This window comes from Nothobranchius furzeri, chromosome 13, assembly GCF_043380555.1.
Source record: "Nothobranchius furzeri strain GRZ-AD chromosome 13, NfurGRZ-RIMD1, whole genome shotgun sequence".
Taxonomy (NCBI): Eukaryota; Metazoa; Chordata; class Actinopteri; order Cyprinodontiformes; family Nothobranchiidae; genus Nothobranchius; species Nothobranchius furzeri.
In genome coordinates, this window is record NC_091753.1 from 50,933,414 (window position 1) to 50,959,626 (window position 26,213).

Sequence of the window (26,213 nt, forward strand, 5' to 3'; positions counted from 1 at the left end):
GCAGCGGGAAGAACTCATTCAAGCCAGCTTCTCCCCGGGATGATGACAGCAACACAGACAGTGAGACTGACATCCCCACAGAAAAGGTATGTGATGAAGCTCTTCTGAGGCTGTTCAACTCCGACACTGAAGAAGATGACTTCAGTGGTTTCAGTGCCCAGGAGGACGATGAATAAACTAATCAATAACTTTTGTTTTGTTTGATACTGATCAGTTCAGTTACGTTCAGTAAAACTACGTTTTCAATTCAGTAGATATCCGGTAGATATCTGCGGCTCTTAGCCTGTTGCGGCTTATATATGTACAGTTCCATTTTTTTTTTTAAACTTAGTAGGTGCGGCTTATATTGAGGCACACTCTATAGACCGGAAATTACAGTAACGGGAAAAGTCCGGTTTCCTTCATTTAAAGTACTCAAGATCCTTATCCTAGATGGAGGACAATCTAGAGCAACATTTTACTGGAGAAAATGCAACGATTAAATAGGCCTAATTTAGAGCCAGAAACAACCACTTGTTGAGGAAGTCTTGTTTTTTTTTTTTGTTTTTTTTTTTTTGTGAACAATCACCTGACATATGAGAAAGGTGGTATATAAATGATTGAAAACCCCCACTGAAGAACATACACCAGACAAATGGAGATCTGGACACTCCTCATTGGCGTGAGATTAGCTGTGAGTTTACTGGAGCTGATGTCAGTAGTTGGTTTGGATAGGTTGAAACAAAGGATTCAGCCTATGTTGGCTGTGACAGGTGCTGACAGCAATACTGAGGCTTCATCAGTAAAATGTACTTTGCAAGGAACTCCTCCTTTACCAGCATTCTCCATGGGTGGGGACTTTGTTATCGGAGGTGTCTTCTCCATTCACCACAAACTTTACACAGTGATTAACAATTACACCACCAAGCCTGACCCTCCAAAGTGCACAGGGAGGTAAGTACAAGAGAGAAGGGATAAAAATGGATGATGTATTATATAAATGATGTGATTTGTCATGTTGGTACTCAAAGTTGGGAAAGTAACAGTTTTTATGGCATTTTTACAGCTTAGAAATTACTGGATGCATGGATGAAATTATGTTTTTTACCAGGAAATAGTATTGATTTGTTGAAGTCCCGTTTTATTTGGAACTTGTTTTTCCGTTAATTTATAATTTGATCTTTAGTGTTTGAAAGCTTGATTGTGTGTGTGTGTGTGTGTGTGTGTGTGTGTGTGTGTGTTCTTAATGTGTATAAACGTGAACTTATACCTGATTGCTTTTCTGCAGCTTAAATTCCAGAGTTCTGCGTTTTTCTCGAGCGATGGTTTTTGCTATTGAAGAGATCAACAACAGCACGGAGCTTCTGCCGTACATCAGACTTGGATATCAAATCTACGACTCCTGCGTCTCCGTTTCTGTGGCCTCACATGTCGCATTTCAGCTATCAAATGGTCAGGAACCGGTGTTTCACAAGATGTTTGATTGTTCCCAATCTGGCTTGGTGATGGCTGTTGTTGGAGACTCTGGATCCACGCCATCCATCAGCATTTCACGCATTTTTGGACCCTTTAACATCCCTCTGGTGAACAGAGAAAATTCATGCAAATTTTTTAATTATTTCTGCTAATTTCAGACTTTACTTTTTTTCTAAGACATTTTGTATTTTCTTGTTAAAGGTGAGTCCTTTTGCCACATGCGCCTGTCTGTCAAACAAGCAAGAGTATCCAACTTTCTTCAGAACAATTCCCAGTGACCAGTTCCAGGCTGATGCACTGGCCAAGCTGGTGAAACACTTTGGCTGGACTTGGATAGGTGCTGTCCGCTCTGACTCTGATTATGGAAATTATGGGATGGCGTCTTTTCTTGCTGCAGCACAGAGAGAAGGAATCTGTGTGGAATACTCTGTGTCCTTCTACCGGACCGACCCACTTAATAACATTAAGAGAGTAGCTGGTGTTATTCGCAGGTTTCTTTTTCTTTAATACTATTGTTATCTATGTATACTGATCTATTAAAGAATATGATTAATAGTAAAAATAATCCTTTGAAAAGTTTTACTACATTACAACGTAATAAATTTATAGACTCTAGCAACTGTCTTTGCAGGTCAACAGCGATGGTTATTGTGGCGTTTACAGCGTCTGGCGATATGAGTGTTCTTTTAGAAGAACTGGCTCTGGAACCTCCATCTCCTCGTCAGTGGATAGGAAGTGAGGGCTGGATTACTGACCAACTCTTGATGAGCTACAGTTTCTGTGCAGGAGCCATCGGAGTTGGAATTCCAAAATCTGTCATTCCAGGGCTCAGAGAATTCTTACTGGATCTTTCTCTTGCTAAAGTAGCGGCCTCCTCAGTGCTCACGGAGTTCTGGGAGGATGCATTCAACTGCAGCATAAGAAAAAGTGAGTGTTTTTGTATATATATATCTATATATATATATATATGTATGTATGTATGTATATGTGTGTGTGTGCGCGCATTTAGCTGATTCAAGTCTGTTTCTTTGAGTGAAAAATATCCTTTTCAGTTATTTTTTATAGTTGTAATTAGGTGAACTACAGTTTTTTTTTATTGTTTGAAAGTCATGAACATTTAATATTTTTGTTTGATGCTTCCTTTGACGTATTAAACATTCTTGCTCATGTTTTATTTCTTTAGGTGGTGATTTGAACAAGAGAAAATGTGATGGAACTGAGGACATAAAATCACTCCAAAGTCCATACACCGATACGTCCCAGCTAAGAGCTACAAACATGGTGTACAAGGCTGTTTATGCAACAGCTCACGCTATTCACAATGCTGTGTGTCAGGATACAAATTTCACAAATAAGTGTGACAAACAAAACAGACTGGATTATAAAATGGTACGTTTGAAAATACTTCATCTCGAGGTTTTTCTTCAGTTGTTTATTCTTGTTATTTAAACATCGAACTCCTACAGGTTTTAGGTGAACTACAAAAAGTCAACTTCTCCCGTAATGGTTATCCTGTATCATTTGATGCTAACGGAGATCCTGTAGCTTTTTATGAGCTGGTCAACTGGCAGAAGAGTGAGAGTGGAGTTAATGAACCAGTAACAGTAGGGTACTATGACGCATCACTGCCTAAAGGACAGGAGTTTCGTATAAACAGAAACATAACCTGGGTGGGTGGTGGCACACAAGTAAGAAACCTAAAAATTATATAGTGCAAAGGATGAAGAGTTTTTACCTCATTTAGTGAAAGCTGTTTTACAACCACTTGTGTGTTTCCTGATGATTCAGGTCCCAGTATCAGTGTGCTCTCAGAGTTGTCATCCAGGAAGTCGTAAAGTCCTGCAGAAAGGAAAACCCATCTGCTGCTATGATTGTATACCATGTCCAGAAGGAGAATTTAGCAACACAACAGGTAAAAATTTAAGACTGTCAATTGATGATATATGATTGAGTTTAATAACAATTTTGAAATGGCCAAAGTTGACTTTCTATAAATCTGGATCTATGATGCTAAAAGGACTGGGTTTGAGGTGGATTTCTCCCTAAGACTAGGTGATTATTCTACCTGGTTCCTTACAGAACAGTATGATGGAGCAAGAAACTGCTAGATCATTGATCTAATGTATTTAGAACATTACATTTGCTTGTCATTGTGTAAAAGGAGTTCACCTGATAAGCAAAGCTCTCACTGTCCCCAGCCATGTCCTTTCCAATTGTTAATGGTCTCAGGTCACAATAGTTGAAACAGTCAAATCCCAGAGATAAAAAGCTAAAAATGATTCAAAGTTCGAGATAGAGTGAGACGCTTTGTCCAACTGTGGTAAAACTTTACTGGGATGTTGTTCCACAAAGTAAATTTTTTTACTGAAGTGGACGCCTCCTTTTTGTCTAAAAGTTCACTTGTCATATTCTAATTTGATTTCTGGGGTAAAACCAAGAACTTGTTGGAAATGTATAATGGCAATTTCTTGGGATTCCCCAAGAGTAGTTATTTTTGTTTCTGACCTAAACCTTCAGCAAAATATTGTTGGGAAAACTAGATGCTTTTTAAACTACTAACATCATTGTTGGATCATTTTTTTCAGATTCTCCAGACTGTTTCCCGTGTCCCAGTGAATGGTGGCCTAATGCACAAAGAGACGCTTGTTTCCCCAAACCTGTGGAGTTTCTTTCCTATGATGAAGTCCTGGCAATCATCCTGGCTGCATTCTCTGTTAGTGGGGCCTGTCTGGCCATCATAACAGCAGCTATTTTCTTTCATCACAGAACAACTCCAATTGTCAGAGCCAACAACTCTGAGCTGAGCTTCCTGCTGCTCTTCTCTCTGACTCTGTGTTTCTTATGTTCATTAACTTTCATCGGAGCTCCCTCTGATTGGTCCTGCATGCTGCGACACACAGCGTTTGGTATCATCTTTGTTCTCTGTATCTCCTGTGTTCTTGGCAAAACTGTAGTGGTTTTAATGGCCTTTAAAGCTACACTTCCAGGTAGTAATGTTATGAAATGGTTCGGGCCTCCACAGCAAAGAATGACTGTTGTGTTTTTCACATTTATTCAAATCATAATATGTACTGTGTGGCTGTTACTCAGCCCTCCATTCCCAGTGAAGAATCTGAGCACATACAAGGAGAAGATCATCCTGGAATGTGCATTAGGTTCTGCTGTTGGGTTCTGGGCTGTGCTCGGGTACATTGGCCTGCTGGCTGTTTTCTGCTTTGTGTTAGCTGTTCTAGCTCGGAAACTACCTGATAATTTTAATGAAGCCAAGCTGATAACCTTCAGCATGCTGATATTCTGTGCAGTGTGGCTCACCTTCATCCCAGCATATGTCAGCTCTCCTGGAAAATTTACTGTAGCTGTGGAGATATTTGCTATTCTGGCCTCCAGTTTTGGACTGATTCTGTGTATATTTGCTCCAAAGTGTTTCATCATCTTATTTCAGCCTGAGAAGAATTCCAGGAAATATGTAATGAGCAAGTCTTAATGTATAAATCAAAGTCCTATATCTCTTGTTAAAGACATTGTGGCAACATCATTGCATTGTAAGTAGATTGCATGTATTTCATAATGTACTGTAACCTTACTTCTTAACAATCCCTGACCAAAATTAAGTAATGTACTTTCATGTATACATTGCATGCCTTTGTTCATTTGCTGAACACAAGTAAAGCATTTTAAAAAGTATAAAATTACATGTTTATTTCAGTTTTTTCAGACATTTTCCTCCACTTTTGTTCCACCGTTTATCACACACACACACACACACACACACACACACACACACACACACACACACACACACACACACACACACACACACACACACACACACACACACACACACACACACACATCAAACAGTGTGAAAGTATTATGATTATCTTGACAAGTAATTTTAAGTCTCTATTGCTCCAGCATTACAAAACACCTTCATGGGAGATTAATAAAATCAAAATTGAAAATTGTCTATGGTGTTAAGATACGAGATGTGCAGCACCTGAAACTACGGATACTGGAAGCCTGTGCTGGCATTTCTCTTGCGGTGTTGCAAACAGCATGTGAAGAGTGGGAGAAGAGGGTTGCACTGACAATCCAACACAATCGCCAGCCCATTGAACACATTTCATTTCATAAGTGGTCAGAAACTTGAAATAACTCATGAAAGAATAAAGTTACGTTCAAACCAAGCACACCATTGTTTATCTTGTGAAATTTCCAATAAGTTTGATGTGTCACATGACCCTTTTCCTATTGAAAAAATACAAAAGTTGGATTCAAGAACGCCGACTTCAAAATGGCCACCATGGTCATCACCCATCTTGAAAAGTTTGCCCCCTCACATATACTAATGTGCCACAAACAGGATGTTAATATCACCACCCATTCCCATTTTATTAATGTGTAGCCATATAATAATAATAAGCAGCGTTGTTCGGCCCTCGCAGCGAAGCTGCTCGCCCTCCGTCCGCACCCCCTCCGCTCCATCCCTGAAGCTCTCCAAACCCATCTTCCTGCAACCGGTGGCGCATGAGTGCCCATGCGCGCCAGACACCCCTACGTGCATTTAACTGCAATCACTGTGAGCTGTCACCTCAGTCTGACTCAGCCTTTCCTCCTAGCCTGCCAACCGTCCCCACTAAAAATGTTTTACAATAGCAAAATATTCCAGCTTCAAAAGAGAATCTGAAATGTAATTGGAACAAAATAGCCAACTTCCTGGGGGAAATGGAGCATGGCAACATGAGACTTCTTTGTAGGCCCAGGCACACTACATAAGTGTGCAAAATTTCACAATCCTCAGTCAAAGCATAACTGGGGGCTAATAGTTTTAATGGTCGTATGGGGTGCTATTTTAGAAAGGCCACGCCCACCAGCTTATGACATCGATTTATATTGGGGGTCAGACTACGATCACTCACCAGAAATCTTTTGGTGATATCATGGGAAGTGAGAAAATGAGAAGCAAACGTATTTCCATGGCGTGATGGGGAATTTCGCCATAATCCAAGGCCCTGCCCTTTTTTGAAACCTGCCAGTACTGGAGATCAACTTTGAGGCCTGGCCCCGCCCCTTCAGTATTTATGAAAAGTTAATTTTATTTTCTCATTTGAATCGTCCATCACTTCTGTTCAACCTCACACTATTTTTGAGACGATTGTGCGAAAAATTACCAAACTGTTCAACCAAATATAGACCCTAGAAATGGCCAAAACGGGGTCAAAATTGTTATTTTAGTCCAAAATGGCCGACTTCCTGTTTGATATTGACCATGGGTGCAAGAGGCTTTTCTGTGCTTATTGTTGCGTTCTACAAGTGTACCAAATTTCATCGTTCTACTATAAAAAAAGGTCAATGCGGAGGGGTATTTTACATTTTCCAGGGGGCGCTGTCAAAACATTTTTTTTAACCAACTTTCACATTGCCAGTGAAATACGTAAATTTCACGCACTTTCTTTATTGGGCCAGAATTTGGTGACTTTTTGGATATGCTAAGACCCCCTAAAGGCCCTTCAAAGACACGGAAGAAAAAGAAAAAAAATAAAAATAAACGGAGCAGATACAATAGGCCTTCGCAGCTTCGCTGCTCGGGTCTAATAATACATTTTATTTGAGGGCGCCTTTCTCAAACCCAAGGTCACCTTACAAAGATAAAAACAAAAAACAACAGAGGTTAGATCGGGCAATAAGAACAAACAAGATACATAAAAATTTGAAACAATTCTAAAGTCTAGATCTAAAGGGAATAAACTTGTTTGAATAAGTGGGTTTTGAGGTGTGCCTTGAATAATAGAAAAGAGTCCGTATTTCTAATGGCAGATGGAAGTGAGTTCCAGAGCCGTGGAGCAGAGCAACTGAAAGCTCTGCTCCCCATGGTGGTAAGGCGAGCTCGAGGTTGAACCAGATGAAGTGCAGACGAGGATCTAAGAGATCGGGAAGTGGTTGCAATAGTTAGTAAATTACCCTAGTGCCCTAATGATCCTAGGAGCTATGTTGTCTGGGGCACTTAGTGCCCCTGGTAGGGTCTCCCATGACAAATTGGTCTTAGGTGAAGGGTGAGACAAAGAACGGTTCGAAGGATCTTTCATGGCGGTTAAAACGAAGAGTCGGAGTACCCGGCCCGGAGGGTTAGCGGGGTCCCACCCTGGAGCCAGGCCTGGGGTTGGGGCCCGTGAGCGAGCGCCTGGTGGCCGGGCTTTCGCCCATGGGGCCCGGCCGGGCCCAGCCCGAACCGGATACATGGGCTCGTCCAACTGTGGACCCACCACCCGCAGGAGGAACATGAAGGGTCCGGTGCAATGCGAATCGGGTGGCAGACCAAGGCGGGAGCCTTGGCGGTCCAATCCCCGGACAAGAAAACTACTTTTTGGGACATGGAACGTCACCTCGCTGGCGGGGAAGGAGCCGGAGCTTGTGGCAGAGGTTGAGCGGTACCGGCTAGATATAGTCGGACTCACCTCGACACATTGCATTGGCTCTGGAACCCGAGACCTGGAGAGGGGTTGGACACTCTACTTTGCTGGAGTTGCTCCGGGTGAGAGGCGGAGGGCTGGGGTTGGCTTTTTGTTAGCCCCGAGACTCTCTGCCTGTGTGCTGGGGTTTACCCCGGGGGACAAGAGGGCAGCTTCCTTGCGCCTTCGGGTCGGGGAACGGGTCCTGACTGTTGTTTGTGCTTATGGGCCAAATATCAGTTCAGAGTACCCACCCTTTTTGGAGTCCCTGGGACGAGTGCTAGATAGTGCTCCATCAGGGGACTCCATTGTCCTGCTGGGGGACTTCAATGCTCACGTGGGCAATGACAGCTTGACCTGGAGGGGTGTGATTGGGAGGAACGGCCCACCTAATCTGAACTCGAGCGGTGTTTTGTTATTGGACTTCTGTGCAAGCCGCAGTTTGGCCATAACGAACACCATGTTCGAACATAAGGATGCCCACCGGTACACTTGGTACCAGGGCAGCCTAGGTCACAGGTCGATGATAGATTTTGTAGTCGTATCATCTGACCTGCGGCCGTATGTTTTGGACGCCCGAGTGAAGAGAGGGGCGGAGCTGTCAACTGATCACCACCTGGTGGTGAGTTGGATCAGATGGCAAGGGAACATGCCGCGTAGACCTGGCAGACCCAAACGCATAGTGAGGGTCTGCTGGGAACGCCTGGCAGAAGAACCTGTCAAGACGGTCTTCAACTCCCACCTCCGGCAGAGCTTTGACCACGTCCCGAGAGCAGTGGGGGACATTGAGTCCGAGTGGGCCTTGTTCCACTCTGCGATTGTCGAGGCGGCTGTTGCTAGCTGTGGTCGTAAGGTGGCCGGTGCCAGTCGTGGTGGCAACCCCCGTACCCGCTGGTGGACACCAGAGGTTCGGGGAGCCGTCAGGCTGAAGAAGGAGGCCTACAGGGCGTGGCTGGTCTGTGGGTCTCCGGAGGCAGCAGACAGGTACCGGATAGCCAAGCGGGGTGCAGCAGTGGCAGTTGCCGAGGCAAAATCTCGGGCGTGGGAGGAGTTTGGTGAGGCCATGGAGAAAGACTATCGATCGGCTCCAAAGAGGTTCTGGCAAACTGTCCGGCGCCTCAGGAGAGGAAGGCAGCAACTCGCTCACACTGTTTACAGTGGGGATGGGGAGCTGCTGACGTCAACTGAGGCTATAGTCGGACGGTGGAAGGAATACTTTGAGGAGCTCCTCAATCCCACCAATGCGCATTCCGAGGAGGAACCAGAGCTGGGAGGCCTGGGGATGGACTGTCCGATCTCGGGGGCAGAAGTTGCTGAGGTAGTCACACAACTACACAGCGGCGGAGCCCCGTGGGCGGATGAGGTTCGTCCTGGGTATCTCAAGGCTATGGATGTTGTAGGGCTGTCATGGTTGACACGTCTCTACAACATTGCGTGGTCATCGGGGGCAGTTCCTAGGGAGTGGCAGACCGGGGTGGTGGTCCCCATCTTTAAGAAGGGTGACCTGAGGGTGTGTTCCAACTATAGGGGGATCACACTCCTCAGCCTCCCTGGAAAGGTCTACGCCAAGGTACTGGAGAGGAGGGTCCGATCGATAGTTGAATCTCAGATAGAGGAGGAGCAATGTGGTTTTCGTCCTGGCCGTGGAATTGTGGACCAGCTCTATACCCTTGCAAGGGTGATGGAGGGGGCATGGGAGTTTGCCCAACCAATCCACATGTGCTTTGTGGATTTGGAGAAGGCTTATGACCGTGTCCCCAGGGGCACCCTGTGGGGGACGCTCCAGGAGTATGGGGTGGGTGGCTTTCTGTTAAGGGCCATTCAGTCCCTTTACCAGAGGAGCGTGAGTTTGGTCCGCATAGCCGGTAGTAAGTCGGACCTGTTCCCAGTGAGGGTTGGACTCCGCCAGGGCTGCCCTTTGTCACCGGTTCTGTTCATCACTTTTATGGACAGAATTTCTAGACGCAGCCGTGGTGTGGAGTGTGTCGAGTTTGGTGGCAGGAGAATCTCGTCTCTGCTTTTTGCGGATGATGTGGTCCTCCTAGCTTCATCCAGCTCTGACCTTCAGCTCTTGCTGGGTAGGTTCGCGGCCGAATGTGAAGCGGCTGGGATGAGGATCAGCACCTCCAAATCTGAGACCATGGTTCTCGACCGGAAAAGGGTGGCTTGCCACCTCCGGGTCGGGGGAGAGGTCCTACCTCAAGTGGAGGAGTTTAAGTATCTCGGGGTCTTGTTCACGAGTGAGGGTAGGAGGGATCGGGAGATCGACAGGCGGATTGGTTCGGCGTCTGCAGTGATGCGGACGCTGAGCCGATCTGTTGTGGGGAAGAGGGAGCTGAGCCAGAAAGCCAGGCTCTCGATTTACCGGTCGATCTACGTCCCAATCCTCACCTATGGTCATGAGCTTTGGGTAATGACCGAAAGAACGAGATCGCGGATACAAGCGGCCGAAATGAGTTTCCTCCGTAGGGTGGCCGGGCTCAGCCTTAGAGATAGGGTGAGGAGCTCGGACATTCGGGAGGGACTCGGAGTAGAACCGCTGCTCCTCCGGATCGAAAGGAGCCAGTTGAGGTGGTTTGGGCATCTGGTCAGGATGCCTCCTGGACGCCTCCCCGGGGAGGTGTTTCGGGCATGTCCTGCTGGCAGAAGGCCCCCGGGTCGACCCAGGACACGTTGGAGAGGTTACATCTCCAATCTGGTCCGGGAACGCCTTGGGGTCCTGCCGGAGGAGCTGGTGGACAAGGCCGGGGAGAGGACGGCCTGGAGCTCCCTAATTGGGATGCTGCCCCCGCGACCCGGACCCGGATAAGCGGAGGAAGACGAAGACGAAGAAGTAAATTACATCGATAAAGTGGAGCCATGCTATGTACAGATTTAAATGTAAGTAGTAGGATCTTGTACATGATCCTGGTTTCTATTGGCAACCAGTGTAGGTTTTTAAGAACAGGAGTGATGTGATTTCTTGAGGGGCGACGGTGGCACAGGAGTTAAGTGCTCGCCCCGCAATTGGAAGGTTGCAGGTACGAGTCCTGCTCAGTCTGTCGCTGTCGTTGTGTCCTTGGGCAAGACACTTAACCCACGTTGCCTGCTGGTGGTGCTCGGAGGGACCGGTGGCGCCAGTGCTCGGCAGCCTCGCCTCCGTCAGTGCGCCCCAGGGCAGCTGTGGCTACATCGTAGCTCATCACCACCAGTGTGTGAATGTGTGTGTGAATGGGTGAATGACCGATTGTGTTGTAAAGCGCCTTGGGGGGTTCCAGGACTCTAGAAGGCGCTATATCAAATACAGGCCATTTACCATTAATGATGCGTGCTGCTGAGTTCTGGAGAAGTTGGAGTTTATGAAGGGATTTAATTGGTAGTATGGTATAAAAATGGCCCACCCTGTAGAACAGAATAGAATAGAATAGAAATAGATCAGAATAGAATAGCCTTTTTTGTTGTTGTAAAGGGTACAGTGAAATTGGAGTGCCACTCCCTTTGGTGCAAAATGTAGATGCATACAAGAAAATAATGCAGAAACAATATAAATGTAAAATCTGCAGTAATGTTTACAAATATACACACTTAGTAGCAGCATTACTTGGGTTCGGTGCAGGTCACTATTGTAAGCAGAATTTTAGCAAATTGAGTCAACACAAATAGCACATTTAAATTGTATTGCACATGATCAACATTGAAACAGTAAATGTGTGGTTCGGGTTTACAGGTTCATCTGGCTTTGTGGTTGTTCACTACGGCGGTAGCTCTGGGAAAGAAGCTTTTCTTGAATCTCTTTGTACTGGTTTTATGTGACTCATGTGAGACTGGGTTCACAGGTCACCTGCTTGTGCACACTCAATTGTCTCTATAGGCATTTTCTGAGCTGAAGAGGATATGAGATTCTGGACTGTGCCTCAGACAGGCTCATGGATACCTCACTATTAAGCCAAAGTTTCATAATCAGGGGACATTTTCTAAGTGACAAGTCTCTCTGAGAGACAGGGTTTGGAAAACACTCGATTCAGTGAGAGGAATCTTCCCGCGTGCGCTGACAGCGAGCTGCTCTGAGCTTGATTGCTGTAGCTACTTTTGTGAGGTGCGTAACGATTAAAATGTCAGCTCATCTGCATGCGTCGGGGTAATTCTTTCCAAACGATCAAGCCTTGAGGTTTCTCCGTCAATATACGGGAAATCGCGAACCCTGTCATTTAATTGTTTTGCCTTCTTGTGAAGATTGTTGCAAAGAGAAACATTAAACTTGTTTAACATCAGAGGCATGCTCACTGCTCCGTTATCTCCATCACTGTAAATGAGGGGAAAAAACAAATTGATCGGATCCTTTTCTTACCTTTTCAACATTGTTTAATGTAAAGTTTCATTCAGTACAAAGTTTAATTACAACATTCCAGTGAGACAGAGCCTGGATTTGTGTTCTGACCAGTTTAAACATGTTTTAAAAGGAGACGTGTAATGTGTCAAAAAAATCGGTGCCTGCTCAACTAGTTTTAAAACCACTAACGGTGAAAAATATCTAAATATATTATAGGCACAGACTGGCTACAACTTCTGGATCAGTTTTATACAAACTGTTTTATTAAGTATCTTCTGTTGAAAGATAACTTTGACATACATGAGCGAATGGTATTGGTTGCTGTCACCTTTTGTTATTGGAAAAGCAGCTCTCAGCTGTCTTGGGTGGGCTTAAATGCAAGTGGGTGGGCCCAGGCCCGGTAGGCCCACCCACAACGCCATGGCTGCTGTGGCTCCCAGTGTTTTCTCTACTCGGGAAACTGGTAATAATGGCACTTTGATGGGAAAAGGTTGCCAATCCACCATTTAACTAATGAGAAGGAAATCACATTGCTTTCGCTGTTTGATGTCACCAAAGCATTCTCACACCTGAAGCATTGAAAAATGACAATGGGTGACCAAGTGTATGTTTCGGGAGGCGACTCACTGTGCCAGAGCATCGTTTTCTGAGTGCCGTGGTAAAACAGAGATTTCACTGAATTGTGACCTTTACAGTCTTGCTATTTTACCCACCCCACCCCTCACCCCATCCTAACCTTAACCCTCTTGCACTTTCAAAACTTTGTTTCTAGTTGTAACGTCCCTCTCCAGCAGGATTTACGGGAAGTTTAGAATGAGAAACTGTCATGTTGGGAGGAGTGGAGATGGTAGACCATGTGTGGTGGAGAGTTCAGGAGGCAGGAGAGCAGGCACGCATGAAAAATAAAAATGATTTTAATGGTGGAACGGGAGCGACAGGACAAAACAAGCAAATGTGCATACAATGATCTGACGAAGACTGGTACAAGGAGGGAGGTATAAATACACAGGGAAAATCAGGAACACATGGGCAGGTAAACGAGGGGCAGGTGAGAACAATAAGGACTAATCAGGGCAGGAGAGAGACACAGTCAGGGAGGCAGAGGCAGACCGTGACAGAAACAGGGTTAAGGCTAGGAAGGAGGTGAGGGGAAAGTTAAATGGCAAGAGGTTAGAGGTTAAATGTCAGTGAAATATATGTTTTACCACACGGGTCAGAAACCAACGCTCTGGCACAGCGCGTCGGTACTCCAAATGCGTCGGAAACAATTGCTTGGTCACCCATCGTCATTTTTCGACGCTTCGGGTGTGAGGATGTGTTGATATCACATATGATGTTGTTCCTCTCCACTGCCAGCACTGAAGCCATGAAAAACACACCGCTGCACTTATGGAACAATGCTGGGTGTAAATAAGCCGTTGGGTTGTAAGCTTCATATATATGAAATTGCATCACTGCAATACTTTTATTTTGAAAATTACCAGGGTTTTTACACTGAAATTGTGTGTGATTTTCTGTCCAGCCCCATGTTAATTGCGGTAATTGACATATCCCCAGAAGGGAAAAAAAAAGAACCCGGGCCTACCTTCAGCGGTGCTGCGTTCCGCTTCTGGGACGCATCTGTTAATTGCTGCATCGCGGCTGGTTTGAAACAATCCATAGACCATAATGAATTCTATTTGAAGCAGTGACGTTCCACAGCCGTTCTGTGCCAGTGATGCTTAATAATAATACATCAACCTTATATAGCACTTTTTAAGACACTCAAAGATGCTTTCACGCACTCTCACATTCATACTACGTAGCCACAGACACCCTGGGGCGGTCTGACAGAGGAGAGGCTGCCATTTGGCGCCGTCGGCCCCTCTGACCACCCAACTTGCCTGTGTTCACCCAACACAGGCAAGTTGGGTGAAGTGTATTGCTCAGTGTTAATAATAGTTACTACTAAATGAACACAAGAGAACGTTGGTTACGTATTGTAACCCCAGATTCTATGAGTCTAGTCTTAGCCCTTAAGCTAGCTGCTATTGGAAGGATGATCTCCGCATCAGCCAATCATGAAGAGCTTAAATGTACGCCCACCAATAGTGGGCCCCCTCGTGGTATATAACCGCAGTGACCCCACTGCTCACCTCCAATGGCTCTTATTCCCATCATAACCAGTGGGGCCAGTGGCTTAAGGGCTGCGACTAGACTCATAGAATCTGGGGTTACAATACGTAACCAACGTTCTATTTCGTCTAGTCTTAACCCTTAAGCTAGCTGCTATTGGAATAAGGCGCAGCTGGATGGGTTTACGCCCCACTGGTTAACACAACCAATGGACACACCCAATCAAATCTCCTCTAGTGGGGGACGTTCAGCCTCAGACCAGGCCTAAAGACTGAGGCAGGTACGATAAGAGAGGGGGCCCCACTAAAAAACATCATCCACAAGAGGATAAAATCCATCTCAGCAAGGCCAATGAGGTGCCATAAGCATTCATTTAGCCTGCTGGGGTCCAAGCACTGAACGAGTGATGGAACCTGAAGACACATCTCGTAAATAATAACGAGTAAAAGAACAGGGTGAAGCCCATGAAGCAGCCTGACAAATGTCTTCCATTGACAAACCACTGAGGAGCGCCATCGAAGAGGAAATCCCTCTGGCCGAGTGAGCCCTGAGTGCTTCAGGGGGATCCCGCCCTGATGATGTGTAAGCGAGGGAAATGGCGTCACACAGCCAGCGTGAAAGGCGCTGGGCCGACAGCGCCTGACCAAGGGAAGACTCCCTGTAGTGCACAAACAGGTTTTGTGAGCGAAGAATCCCTGAAGTGCGTGACACATATCGTGCAAGCGCGCGCACCGGGCAGAGAAGGTGAGAAGCCGCTTCCCCAGGAGAATTATGGGGAGGAGGAAAAAGTCCAGCCAATGAAATTGACCTGGATTTGAAGGAAGCATTAATGCTTTTGGGCACAAAGGCTGGGTTGGGGCATAAAACAGCAGACCCGCCATCCTCCCGGATCCTGAGGCATGCGGGAGCCACTGAGAGGGCGGTTGGGTCACTCACTCTCTTAACTGATGCTAGCGCCAGCAGCAATGCAGTTTTAAGCGACAGGAACTTGAGTGAGACCTGGTCCAAGGGTTCAAATGGAGCTTCAGATAAGCCGTGCAGAACCACCGTTAGATCCCACTGGGGAAAAAGCGGGCGGGACACAGGTCTATTCCTTCGGACACCTTTTAGAAAACGTTTTGTGAGGGGATGATTGAAAACAGATCTATCTCCAAAACCCTGATGACATGATGAGATAGCTGCAGCATATGTCTTAACAGTGCTGAATGCGAGGCCCCTGTCCATCAGTATCTGCAAAAACGATAGAACATCCGCCAGCTGGCAGGAGAGCGCTTGAACATTCCGTTCTGCGCACCAGTTCTGGAAAGCTGCCCATTTAGCAGCGTAAGAGGCAATGGTAGAGGGCGCCCGCGCACTCTGAATTGTGGCCACCACATCATGCGGCAGCCCAGAAGCCTCTAAGCGTGACCGCTCAGCGGCCAGACCCACAGCCGTTGGCCTATTTCCGGAGGATGTTTGATTATCCCATCCGCCTGGAGAAGGGCGTCCGCCCTCCACGGGAGCCTCCACGGGGAGCCGGACACTAGCGCTTGCAGGTCCGGAAACCAAGACACGGACACGCGCCTGGGAGCCACCAGAATCACCGAGAGCTGTTCCGACCGAATTCGGTCCAGGAGACGGGGAATCAGAGGGACTGGTGGAAACGCGTAAAGGAGCGTTCGAGGCCAGGGCTGGTGTGAGAAGGCGTCCGCCCCGAGCGGGGGTCCGTCCCGGGGACTCAGGGAAAACCACAGGCGACACTGAGCGTTTTCGCGAGCCGCGAACAGATCCACAGACGGTTCCCCGAACCTGATCCAGATCTGTGATATCAGTGCAGGATGTAGACGCCAGTCGGAGTCGCGGGGTCCCCCTCTCAACAGGATGTCTGCCGCTACATTCAGTACCCCCGGAATGTAGATGGCTCAGATGGACAGCAGGTGGACATGTGTCCAACACAGTAAATCTGTGGCGACACGCAACAGTGGGAGGGATCGAACTCCCCCTTGGCGATTTATGTAGGCTGCCGCTACCCGGTTGTCTGTGTGAAATTCGACATGACGGCCCTCGAGAAGGGCAGCGAAGTGTCTGATCACATTCCTCACTGTCATAAGCTCCAACACATTTATGTGCTCGTGCGTGTGGGAGGGCCAGCGATCTGCCACCGTGTGGGACAAGCACGTGCCCCCCCACCCCGACAGTGACGCATCCGTAAACACAGATACGTGTGACGCAGGACGTCCGATGGGAACCCCGCGTGAGAGGATGCAGGGGTTCCCCCAGTGAGCGAGGTCCCCGCCCACTGAAGGGGGAATCCTCAACATACGTCTCTTCTGACGTATTGGGTGTACCCGGAGGCGGACGAACCAGCGTTGCAAGCGCCTCGTGCGCAGCAAACCTAGCGGCACTACTGAATGGGCTGCGGACATCATGCCCAGGAGTTTCATGACTAACCGGGCTCTCATGATCTTGCGGGGTTGAACACGGGAGATCACCGTGGAGAGATCTGCCGCTCTTGCAGGCGACAAACGTGCTCTCATTAGGGAGGCGTCCAACTCCACCCCGAGATACACAATCGACTGGGATGGAAGGATGGAGCTCTTTTCCCAGTTTATAGAAAACCCTAGGGTTGACAGATGCTCTGTCAACCTCCTGGTTTGCTGTGACGCCTCGTCCTCGGACCGAGCGCACAGGAGAAGATCGTCCAGGTAAAATAAGACCCTCATTCCCTCCGTGCGCAGTGGCTGCAGCACGGTCTCCAGACATTTGGAGAAAGTGCGCGGGGCTAGCAAGTAGCCGAAAGGGAGGCGATTGAACTGATATTGAACTCCCTTGAACGAAAAACGCAGAAACTTCCGGTGGTTTGGAACTACTGGTATGTGGAAGTATGCGTCTTTCAGGTCGATTGACGTGAACCAATCCCCGGGGCGCACAGATTCCAGGACTTGTCTCATCGTTAACATGCGGAAATGCATTACTGCTATGGAGCAGTTGAACAGGGACAGGTTGAGAATCGGCCTCATTCCTCCCGACTTCTTCGGTACTACGAAGTAGCGGGAGTAGAAACCCGAGAGTTCTTGTCCGCGAGGGACTCGGGAAATAGCGTATTTGGACAGAAGTTCCCGCAGCTCCAGCTCTAGCGCCTGAGACTGTACTTGCGATGTGAACGTCGTCTCCACGATCCCGTTGAAGGGAGGTGGAGTGGCCTGAAAATGAAGTGTGTGATCGCAATGAATGGTGTCCGAAATCCATTTGCTCATGATGCAAAGGCGGCGCCACTCGTGCGCGCGTTCCGACAATGGACGCGTGTGCGCGGTCACGTGAACAACGTCTGAGGGTTGTGCATGCGCCCTTACCGCCGTCGCCCGTACCAGAGAACTGGGGGCGACCCATGGAGGGCTGCGCTCGAAAGGGCAAGTGCGAAACAGCTGGAACAGGCTGGTCCACACCGCGGAGCATGGAGTCCGAGAGTGAAGGACGAGTGGGAGCCGGGCCTGTGCACGGGGGCGACAGAGTGCTAGCGGATGGAGCCGCGCACTGTGCCGCCGCGCGTGGTCGAGACAGCGACATGACATCCCGCCCCACCCAACGGCGTGGGGAGAGCGGGACGAGTCGGGCCTGGCCGGATGCTGGGGCCAGAGCGCAAATGGAGCGCACCCTTACGGCTGGCCGTGTATTATGACTACCTGCAGGAACATGTGTGCGTGCAGCAGTGCTTGGTGTGGGGAACATGTGTGAAAACTCGGCAGAGGATTCTGCGGAGGACTGTAGGATTGAGCTCTTTGAGTGACGTTTTTTGGGTTTTATTTCAAAACCAACAACATCAGAACAATCAGTAACACACACATTCCCCCCAAAGAGTCACTTCCGTGGCTGCTTTCGGCGAGGCTCCTGCACCTGGGACTGCCAAGACGGCGTCTGCTGGCCCCGCCGGAACCGTTGTCCGCCATCTCGCTGGTCCCGCTGATGTGGAGCCGAAGCGGGAGGCCGGCTCCGTGGAGCGGGCGGTGCAGCTGGACGTCTGAAGCTTCCGCGCCGTTCGTCCCATCCTCTGGCTGAACGGCCGGAGTGCGAGGCTGACCGAGGGTGGACCAGGTCTCGCACCGTAGCCGATAGTTCGGCCGTCTTCTGAGCCCTCTCAATGACGCCCCTAAGATGGGGACCAAACAGAACATCGGTGGTGATGGGGCCATCCAGCATCTCCCTTTGCAGATGTTCCGGAATGGAGGGCAGGGCCTTCAGCCAGATCGCTCGCTGGATGAGGGTCTGCCAGGCAGCGATGCGAGCAGAACCGGTGAGCACAGCAGCACACTGATTGAGGATGGCATCAGCAGTCTTAGTTATGACGGCTTTCGACTCCTCGGGAGCTTCCAGCTCCTCCATCATCTTGGAGACGCCGAAGGCAAGAAGGGTGATGTTATTCCCTGCAGCGCCGGTCTAAAAGGCACACTGATGTGCGCGGTCGGTGAGCCACGTCAGCAGCTGGTCATGTTTTGAAGCGGGAACAGCTCGCGGGCCAGCGAGGTGGTTCTTGGCGCCGAACAGCGAGGCCAAATCTGGCTCTAGTGGAGGAACGGACGGCCAGCCTTGGTCGGAAAACCCCTCGACCTTGGTGATGGGCGCATATGTGGAGACTGGCGCCTTGAGCTTGGCAGGCTCGGAGAAGGCGGCAGACCAGCAGCTCATAGCAGCGGGGAAGCGCGGCCAGACAGGGTCTGGACAGCGTGTCTGAGTTGCCCCGAAAATTCCCGCCAAATCATCCGCTTCAGGCAGGGCCGGTTCTGGCACAGCTAGCCCCTTGCGGGGTGCTGACGCAGAAATGATGGCGGGCAGCTCCTGGAGCAGTGCTCTTACTGCTGGCAGGGAGGAGCGAGAAGCCACTGGGGCAGAAGGACCCGCTGAGCGAAGCTCGTCGACCTCCGTTATGTCTAGGAGGGACGCCGCCTCATCGTAGTTTTCGCTGTCAGTGACGTCATCCAGCCGGTTGAAGCCAGCCGGCTCCTGACCGGCGTCGAAGAAAACCAAAGCCTTGTCCAGCGGGTAGGAATCAGCCCCTGGAAATTCTTCGTCGGCGGCGGGAGTGAAGTACTCGACCCGGCGAATCTTCTCCGCCACGGGCAGAGCGGCACAGAACGGGCACGAGGCCTGCGGGGTCAAGGCCAGGCCAGCGTGGTGAGCCCCGAGACAGACCTCACACTTAGCGTGCAGGTCGCCGCTGGAAATGAAGCCCGTCTGGCAGGTCGGGCAGGGTCTGGTGTCGCTGGACATGGCTGGTAAGTCGTCTTCGGATAATTTGCTCTTTTGAGATAATATTTGCTCTTTAATAAAGCTCTCAAGCTTGGCATGAAGAGAAAAAAGGAGGTGAGCAGTGGGGTCACTGCGGTTATATACCACGAGGGGGCCCACTATTGGTGGGCGTACATTTAAGCTCTTCATGATTGGCTGATGCGGAGATCATCCTTCCAATAGCAGCTAGCTTAAGGGCTAAGACTAGACGAAATAGAACATATAATCATCGGTAATGTGTGTGATGAGAATCTGACTCTGCAGTTCATCAGAAACTCCAGATGTCCCTGTTATCTGCTGCTCACCCCTCCTCTCGGGTGTTGTTTCTCTGCACACAGCGTGAAAATAGGATCCTGTTTTGTGTTGAGATAGTAGCCCATCCTGTGTAATTATATCACAAGGCTGCAAGTCTGCTGTTTAGAGGATTGTTCAAACTTAACCTTGTACCAACATGTGACCCCTCCCTGCTTTGAGTGAATAAATCTAGCCGTCTCAAACTGAGAGATCAGAACACTTCTGGCAGCTGCTGAAGCAAGTAGGCAAACCTTGCATGAGAGCTGCGTGTTCTCCCTCTGCAGCGGTGAATCTTATTTTGACTGGTTTTTTGACTCCAACATCAACTCAGAAGCAGACATCTTTTTCTCCAATCGCTCCGAACCTGCCTTGGTCTTTCAGGACCAACATCAGGGACACAACAGCAGAATACCCCTGGCGAGAGCTGGAATCGAACCCATGACCTGATGGTGACATGATCATGAGACAACCCACTCTACATCAGTGGTTTATAAAGCGATTAAAACGCGGACACACAGACTCATGAGGAATGGAGACCAGATCTGTACTTGTTGGTCTGAGACTAGCAGTGAGTTTGTTGAAGCTGATGTCATTTGTCTGTGGTGGTTCTCTAGGTGGTCTAACAAAAACGATTGAGCGTACAGAGGCTCAGGCGGGCAGTGATGTCAGTTTTGAGGCTTCACCGATGAAATGTATTCTACAAGGAACTCCTCGTTTACCTGCATTGTCAATGAATGGAGACTTTGTTATTGGCGGGGCTTTCTCCTTACACTACACGATGGATGCAGTGATTCATAACTACACCACCAAGCCTGAGCCTCCAAGATGCACTGGGAGGTTAGTAAGAGACAACTGGCCACATAAAGATGGTAACTTTAGAGTAGGAAATGTGACTTGCTGGAAAGATTTTTATAATGGTCAAAAACTGCTTTTTTACAGGTCACCTAATTCCAGCCGTTGAATTTACTATTTACTTAATTTAGATGTTTTCCTGTTTATGATCAATATTACAAATGAAGTGACTGTAACTACATTTGAGTTAATATGTAGATGAAATTAATATGTACAACTAAATTAGCTTTAAACTTGGATGAACATTACGGCATTTTATAAAATAACGTTCTGACTTAAGAATTGCAACCTTTGATGTTTCATCAGCAGATTTAGTTGATTTGTATTTACTTTCTCAAAAATGTTGCATGCTTAACCTTTCTTATTTTTTGTAAACTGTGTACTCTTAACTCGTGTTCAGGTTTAATGCCCGGGGTCTGCGCTTTGTTCGTGCAATGATCTTTGCTATTGAGGAAATAAACAACAGTACAGAGTTCCTGCCGGGCCTCAGAGTAGGATATCAGATCTACGACTCGTGTGTCTCATCACCTGTGTCCACGCAGATTGGCTTTCAAATAACAAATGGTCTAGACTCTTTATTTTACAAAGACAAGACGTGCTCTCAGACTGGTATGGTGATTGCTGTTGTTGGGGATGATGGCTCCACACCATCCATCAGTCTGTCGCGTATCACTGGATCCTTCAATATCCCTATTGTAAGTATGAAAATCTTCTTGTAAAGAAAGAAATAAAACTAACAAAATGTGAAAAAAATTGATTTTCTGTTAATATTAAACAACCACATTGCTGTTTTTCTCACTTTAGGTCAGTCATGATGCCACCTGTGCCTGCCTATCAGATAAGCAGCAGTACCCAACGTTTTTCAGAACAATTCCCAGTGACCAGTTCCAGGCTGACGCACTGGCCAAGCTTGTGAAACACTTTGGCTGGACGTGGATAGGTGCTGTTCGTTCTGACTCAGACTATGGAAATAATGGGATGGCGTCTTTTCTTGCAGCAGCAAAGAGAGAGGGGATATGTGTGGAGTACTCTGTATCCTTCTATCGAACAGACCCTCGTAGCAAGATCCAGAGGATAGCTGATGTCATCCGCAGGTTTCTACATCACTGATTTTGATCGTGTATCTTGTGGTAATGTTAACCTTCTTTACACTAAACTTCAGTTCTAGTCTGTGAAAGGGAACATCGCATGTTTTGTTTTCCACAGTTAAAGCTACTATCCAGAGTTTTCCCTTCCTGGCAAAAACGTGTTTTAGCTCTTTTACCGGCTTAACGTGCACATTATGGAACGAGAAGCATTGCTTTTGGCCACAAATATGGAAGACAGTGGCTTAATGAACAAACATTTGTTTGCACTTAAATAGTGGTGTGGTATGAAAAATACATTCATTTGTATGAATGTATTAATTTGAATCAACATAAACTATTGTCTCTGCAGGTCAACAGCCATTGTTGTTGTGGCATTTACAGCATCTGGAGATATGAGTGTATTGTTAGAGGAGCTGGCTCGGGACCCTCCACCACCTCGCCAGTGGATGGGAAGTGAGGGCTGGATAACTGACCCAAACTATTTGAGATACACTTTTTGTGCAGGAGCCATAGGAGTTGCAATCCAACAGTCTGTCATCCCAGGTCTAAGAGAATTCCTTCTGGATCTTTCTTACACTGGGATAGTTGCCTCTCCGTGTCTTACTGAATTTTGGGAGGATGCATTCAACTGCACACTGACAAAAGGTGAGTTTTACTTCACTTTGCATTGACTATAAATGTCAGGTAAAAACAATTGATTCTACCAAAAATACATAATTTCATCTTTTTATATGATTTAACATTGCAATCCCACATTCATATAACTTGTCATTTACTGAAACTTTGGTTTAACTCAAGGTTCTGGCATATCCAGTGTGTTACTATTATTATTAAATGATAACTAAACTATTCTGTTTTATGTTCTGTTAGCTGCTGATTCAAAAAAGAGAGTGTGTGAAGGAACTGAAAACATAAAAACACTGAAAAGCCCATACACAGAAACATCTCAGCTAAGAATCACTAACATGGTGTACAAGGCTGTTTATGCAATAGCTCATGCTATTCACAGTGCAGTGTGTCAGGAAACAAATCTCATCACTCAGTGTGACAAAAACATCAACTTGGAATCCAAACAGGTCAGGTGAAGGAAAATCTTAATCTGGTTGCTTTGTAACTTTGGGGTCAAATAATCTGAAATAAATATTCAATTTACTGGTTTTACAGGTTTTGACCCAATTAAAGAAAGTCAACTTCACCCGCAACAGTTATCCTGTATCATTTGATGCAAACGGAGATCCTGCAGCTTTTTATGAGCTGGTCAACTGGCAGAAGAGTGAGAGTGGAGTTATTGATCTGGTAACAGTAGGGTACTATGATGCATCACTGCCTAAAGGACAGGAGTTTTACATTAAAAGGAACATAACCTGGGTGGATGGTAACACAAAGGTAAAAGCTTAATGACAACCAAGTGTTAGATGTAGAATGTGAGAATAGATTTGTTACATCTGCTTTGCAATATTTAACTTTATATTTTATGTGTTTCTTCCTAAAAGGTCCCAGTATCAGTGTGCTCTGAAAGTTGTCGTCCAGGAACTCGTAAAGTCCTGCAGAAAGGAAAACCCATCTGCTGCTATGATTGTATACCATGTCCTGAAGGAGAGATTAGTAACACAACAGGTATTCTTTTTTCCCATTTTTCCCACTTCTAACTCAGTTAGAAATTGTGTGATAACAATATATATCAATTTATTTGTGTAGATTCTCCAGACTGTTTCCCGTGTCCCAGTGAATTGTGGCCTAATGCACAAAGAGACGCTTGTTTCCCCAAACCTGTGGAGTTTCTTTCCTATGATGAAGTCCTGGCAATCATCCTGGCTGCATTCTCTGTTAGTGGGGCCTGTCTGGCCATCATAACAGCAGCTATTTTCTTTCATCACAGAACAACTCCAATTGTCAGAGCCAACAACTCTGAGCTGAGCTTCCTGCTGCTCTTCTCTCTGACTCTGTGTTTCTTATGTTCATTAACTTTCATCGGAGCTCCCTCTGATTGGTCCTGCATGCTGCGACACACAGCGTTTGGCATCATCTTTGTTCTCTGTATCTCCTGTGTTCTTGGCAAAACTGTAGTGGTTTTAATGGCCTTTAAAGCTACACTTCCAGGTAGTAATGTCATGAAATGGTTTGGGCCTCCACAACAAAGAATGACTGTTGTGTTTTTCACATTTATTCAAATCATAATCTGTACGGTGTGGTTGTTACTCAGCCCTCCATTCCCAATGAAGAATCTGAGCACATACAAGGAGAAGATCATCCTGGAATGTGCATTAGGTTCTGCTGTTGGGTTCTGGGCTGTGCTCGGGTACATTGGCCTGCTGGCTGTTTTCTGCTTTGTGTTAGCTGTTCTAGCTCGGAAACTACCTGATAATTTTAATGAAGCCAAGCTGATAACCTTCAGCATGCTGATATTCTGTGCAGTGTGGCTCACCTTCATCCCAGCATATGTCAGCTCTCCTGGAAAATTTACTGTAGCTGTGGAGATATTTGCTATTCTGGCCTCCAGTTTTGGACTGATTCTGTGTATATTTGCTCCAAAGTGTTTCATCATCTTATTTCAGTCAGATAAAAACTCTAAGAAATATTTAATGAACAAAACTTGATTATGATCCATTGCTGTGGTGCACTTTCTGCCACCAAATAGAAGATCTTTGTAATGGTGTAATGTGGGCAGATTTTGAAGTCAATAAATAAGAGTTCAAGCTTCTCTATTCTCTCTTTTTCTCTCTCTCTCATGTGGTTGTTGTAGAAAACTTTATGGCCTCTATGAATGTAGTATACCCGAGAAAAATAACCCTGAGGGGTTAGTAGAACCGTGAAAGGCACTATATCAGATACAGGCCATGCACAACTGGTTACAAAGGATCAAGCAGTTTATGGAAATTATTAATGCCACTTGGCAAGGAAAATGTGCGTTCTTTTGTTCCGTTACTTTAAATGGAGTTGTTCTTTTTAGAATCAGAATCAGAAGGGTTTTATTCCCATATGTGTAAGAATCACAACATCAGGAAATTGCTGCAGAACTTGGTGCAACAAAGGAAGATAAAAATAAGAGGTAAGAAAATATAGGAAGTAAGAATATAATCATGATAAAATAATAATATAAAGTGGCGATAATTAGAGAAACAGAAGCTATATACTAGATAGTGGAGGTACTAATCAGAGTGGATCAGTTCAGGTCCGAACACAACACAGGGTCAGGTGACTGGGAACAAGCGACTGGAGTGGGCAGCCCTAGGATTGCCATTCATGAGTCCGACCACAGAATGGAAAAAAAAAAAGAATTCAAAAAACTGTTCTTGTGGGGAGAGGTTCTGGTCCGAATGGATCTGAGCCTCCTGCAAGATGGGAGTGAGTCAAAAAGACCGTGTCCAGGGTGACACGGGTCAGCTGTGATCCAAACTGCATGCCTCAATGTCCTGGAGGTGCACAAGTCCTATATTGAGGGTAGTTTGCAGCCAATGACTTTCTCAGCAAAGTGTACAACCTGTTGCTGCCTCTTCTTGTCCCTGGCGGTAGCTCCAGTGTACCACACTGTAATTGAAGAGGTGAGGATGGACTCGATGATTGTGGTGTAGAACTGCCTCATCCACTATGCTGATAGGTTGAATTTCTTCAGCTGCCTCAGGAAGTACATCCTCTACTGGGCCTTTTTTATGATGGAGGTGATGGTGGGCTCCCACTTGAGGTCTTGGGTGATGGTGGTGCCCAGGAAGTGACATGAGTCCACCATCATGATGGGAGTGTCAGATAGGGTTACAGGGAGCAGGGGGGCTGTGTGCTTCTTAAAGTCCACAACAACTTCCGCTGTCTTTTGGGTGTTTAGTACCAGGTTTTTGTGGCTACACCAGGACACCAGCTGTTCCACCTCCATTCTGTAGGCAGACGACGGTGGTGTGTCTACAGACTTGATAAGCTTGACAGTGGGTGCTGTCGTTGGTGTACAGGAAGAAGAGCAGAGAGGTGAGAACACAGTCCTGAGGGGAACCGGTGCTGATGGTCTGACTCAGGTAAATTTGTCCTAAAGTTCAAGTGATACAGCCAGCTGTTTCTTCTCTGATATCATTGAGCTGCAAGCCACTCACACCAGTGCTGTTCAGTCATCAAACACGTGAGTGCGTAATTCATTGCTATCAGTCCGAAAGGTGTTATTGCAGGTTTTTAGACTAATGCGAGAGAACAACTTATACACACACACACACACACACACACACACACACACTGTAAAGCCAAAGCCAAATAAGTTAACTGAACTTCAATTTTATGAGGGAACTGATTACATGATACTTCTTAAATTAACTTACCTGAAAACTATAAGTTCATCATAACTTCAAGAATATGACTTAAATCAAAGCATTTAACTATCACTGTAAACCCTGATGAGTTGATTAAGCT

General features: G+C 46.8%; 2 protein-coding genes across 2 annotated transcripts; both read left to right on the forward strand.

Moving 5' to 3' along the window:
- The first annotated feature begins 764 nt into the window (after positions 1 to 764).
- Positions 765 to 5,049, forward strand: LOC107380064 (extracellular calcium-sensing receptor-like). Its single transcript, XM_054743286.2, has 8 exons — positions 765 to 933; positions 1,268 to 1,562; positions 1,657 to 1,946; positions 2,087 to 2,394; positions 2,639 to 2,844; positions 2,922 to 3,143; positions 3,244 to 3,367; positions 4,041 to 5,049. Exons 1-8 carry the CDS (start codon positions 827 to 829, stop codon positions 4,937 to 4,939), a joined length of 2,451 nt encoding a protein of 816 aa, XP_054599261.2. The 5' UTR covers positions 765 to 826; the 3' UTR covers positions 4,940 to 5,049.
- Positions 5,050 to 20,063: 15,014 nt separating this feature from the next.
- On the forward strand, positions 20,064 to 24,480 carry LOC139062410 (extracellular calcium-sensing receptor-like). Its single transcript, XM_070543229.1, has 8 exons — positions 20,064 to 20,721; positions 21,137 to 21,431; positions 21,541 to 21,830; positions 22,174 to 22,469; positions 22,695 to 22,900; positions 22,989 to 23,210; positions 23,318 to 23,441; positions 23,523 to 24,480. Exons 1-8 carry the CDS (start codon positions 20,414 to 20,416, stop codon positions 24,419 to 24,421), a joined length of 2,640 nt encoding a protein of 879 aa, XP_070399330.1. The 5' UTR covers positions 20,064 to 20,413; the 3' UTR covers positions 24,422 to 24,480.
- Positions 24,481 to 26,213: the final 1,733 nt, after the last annotated feature.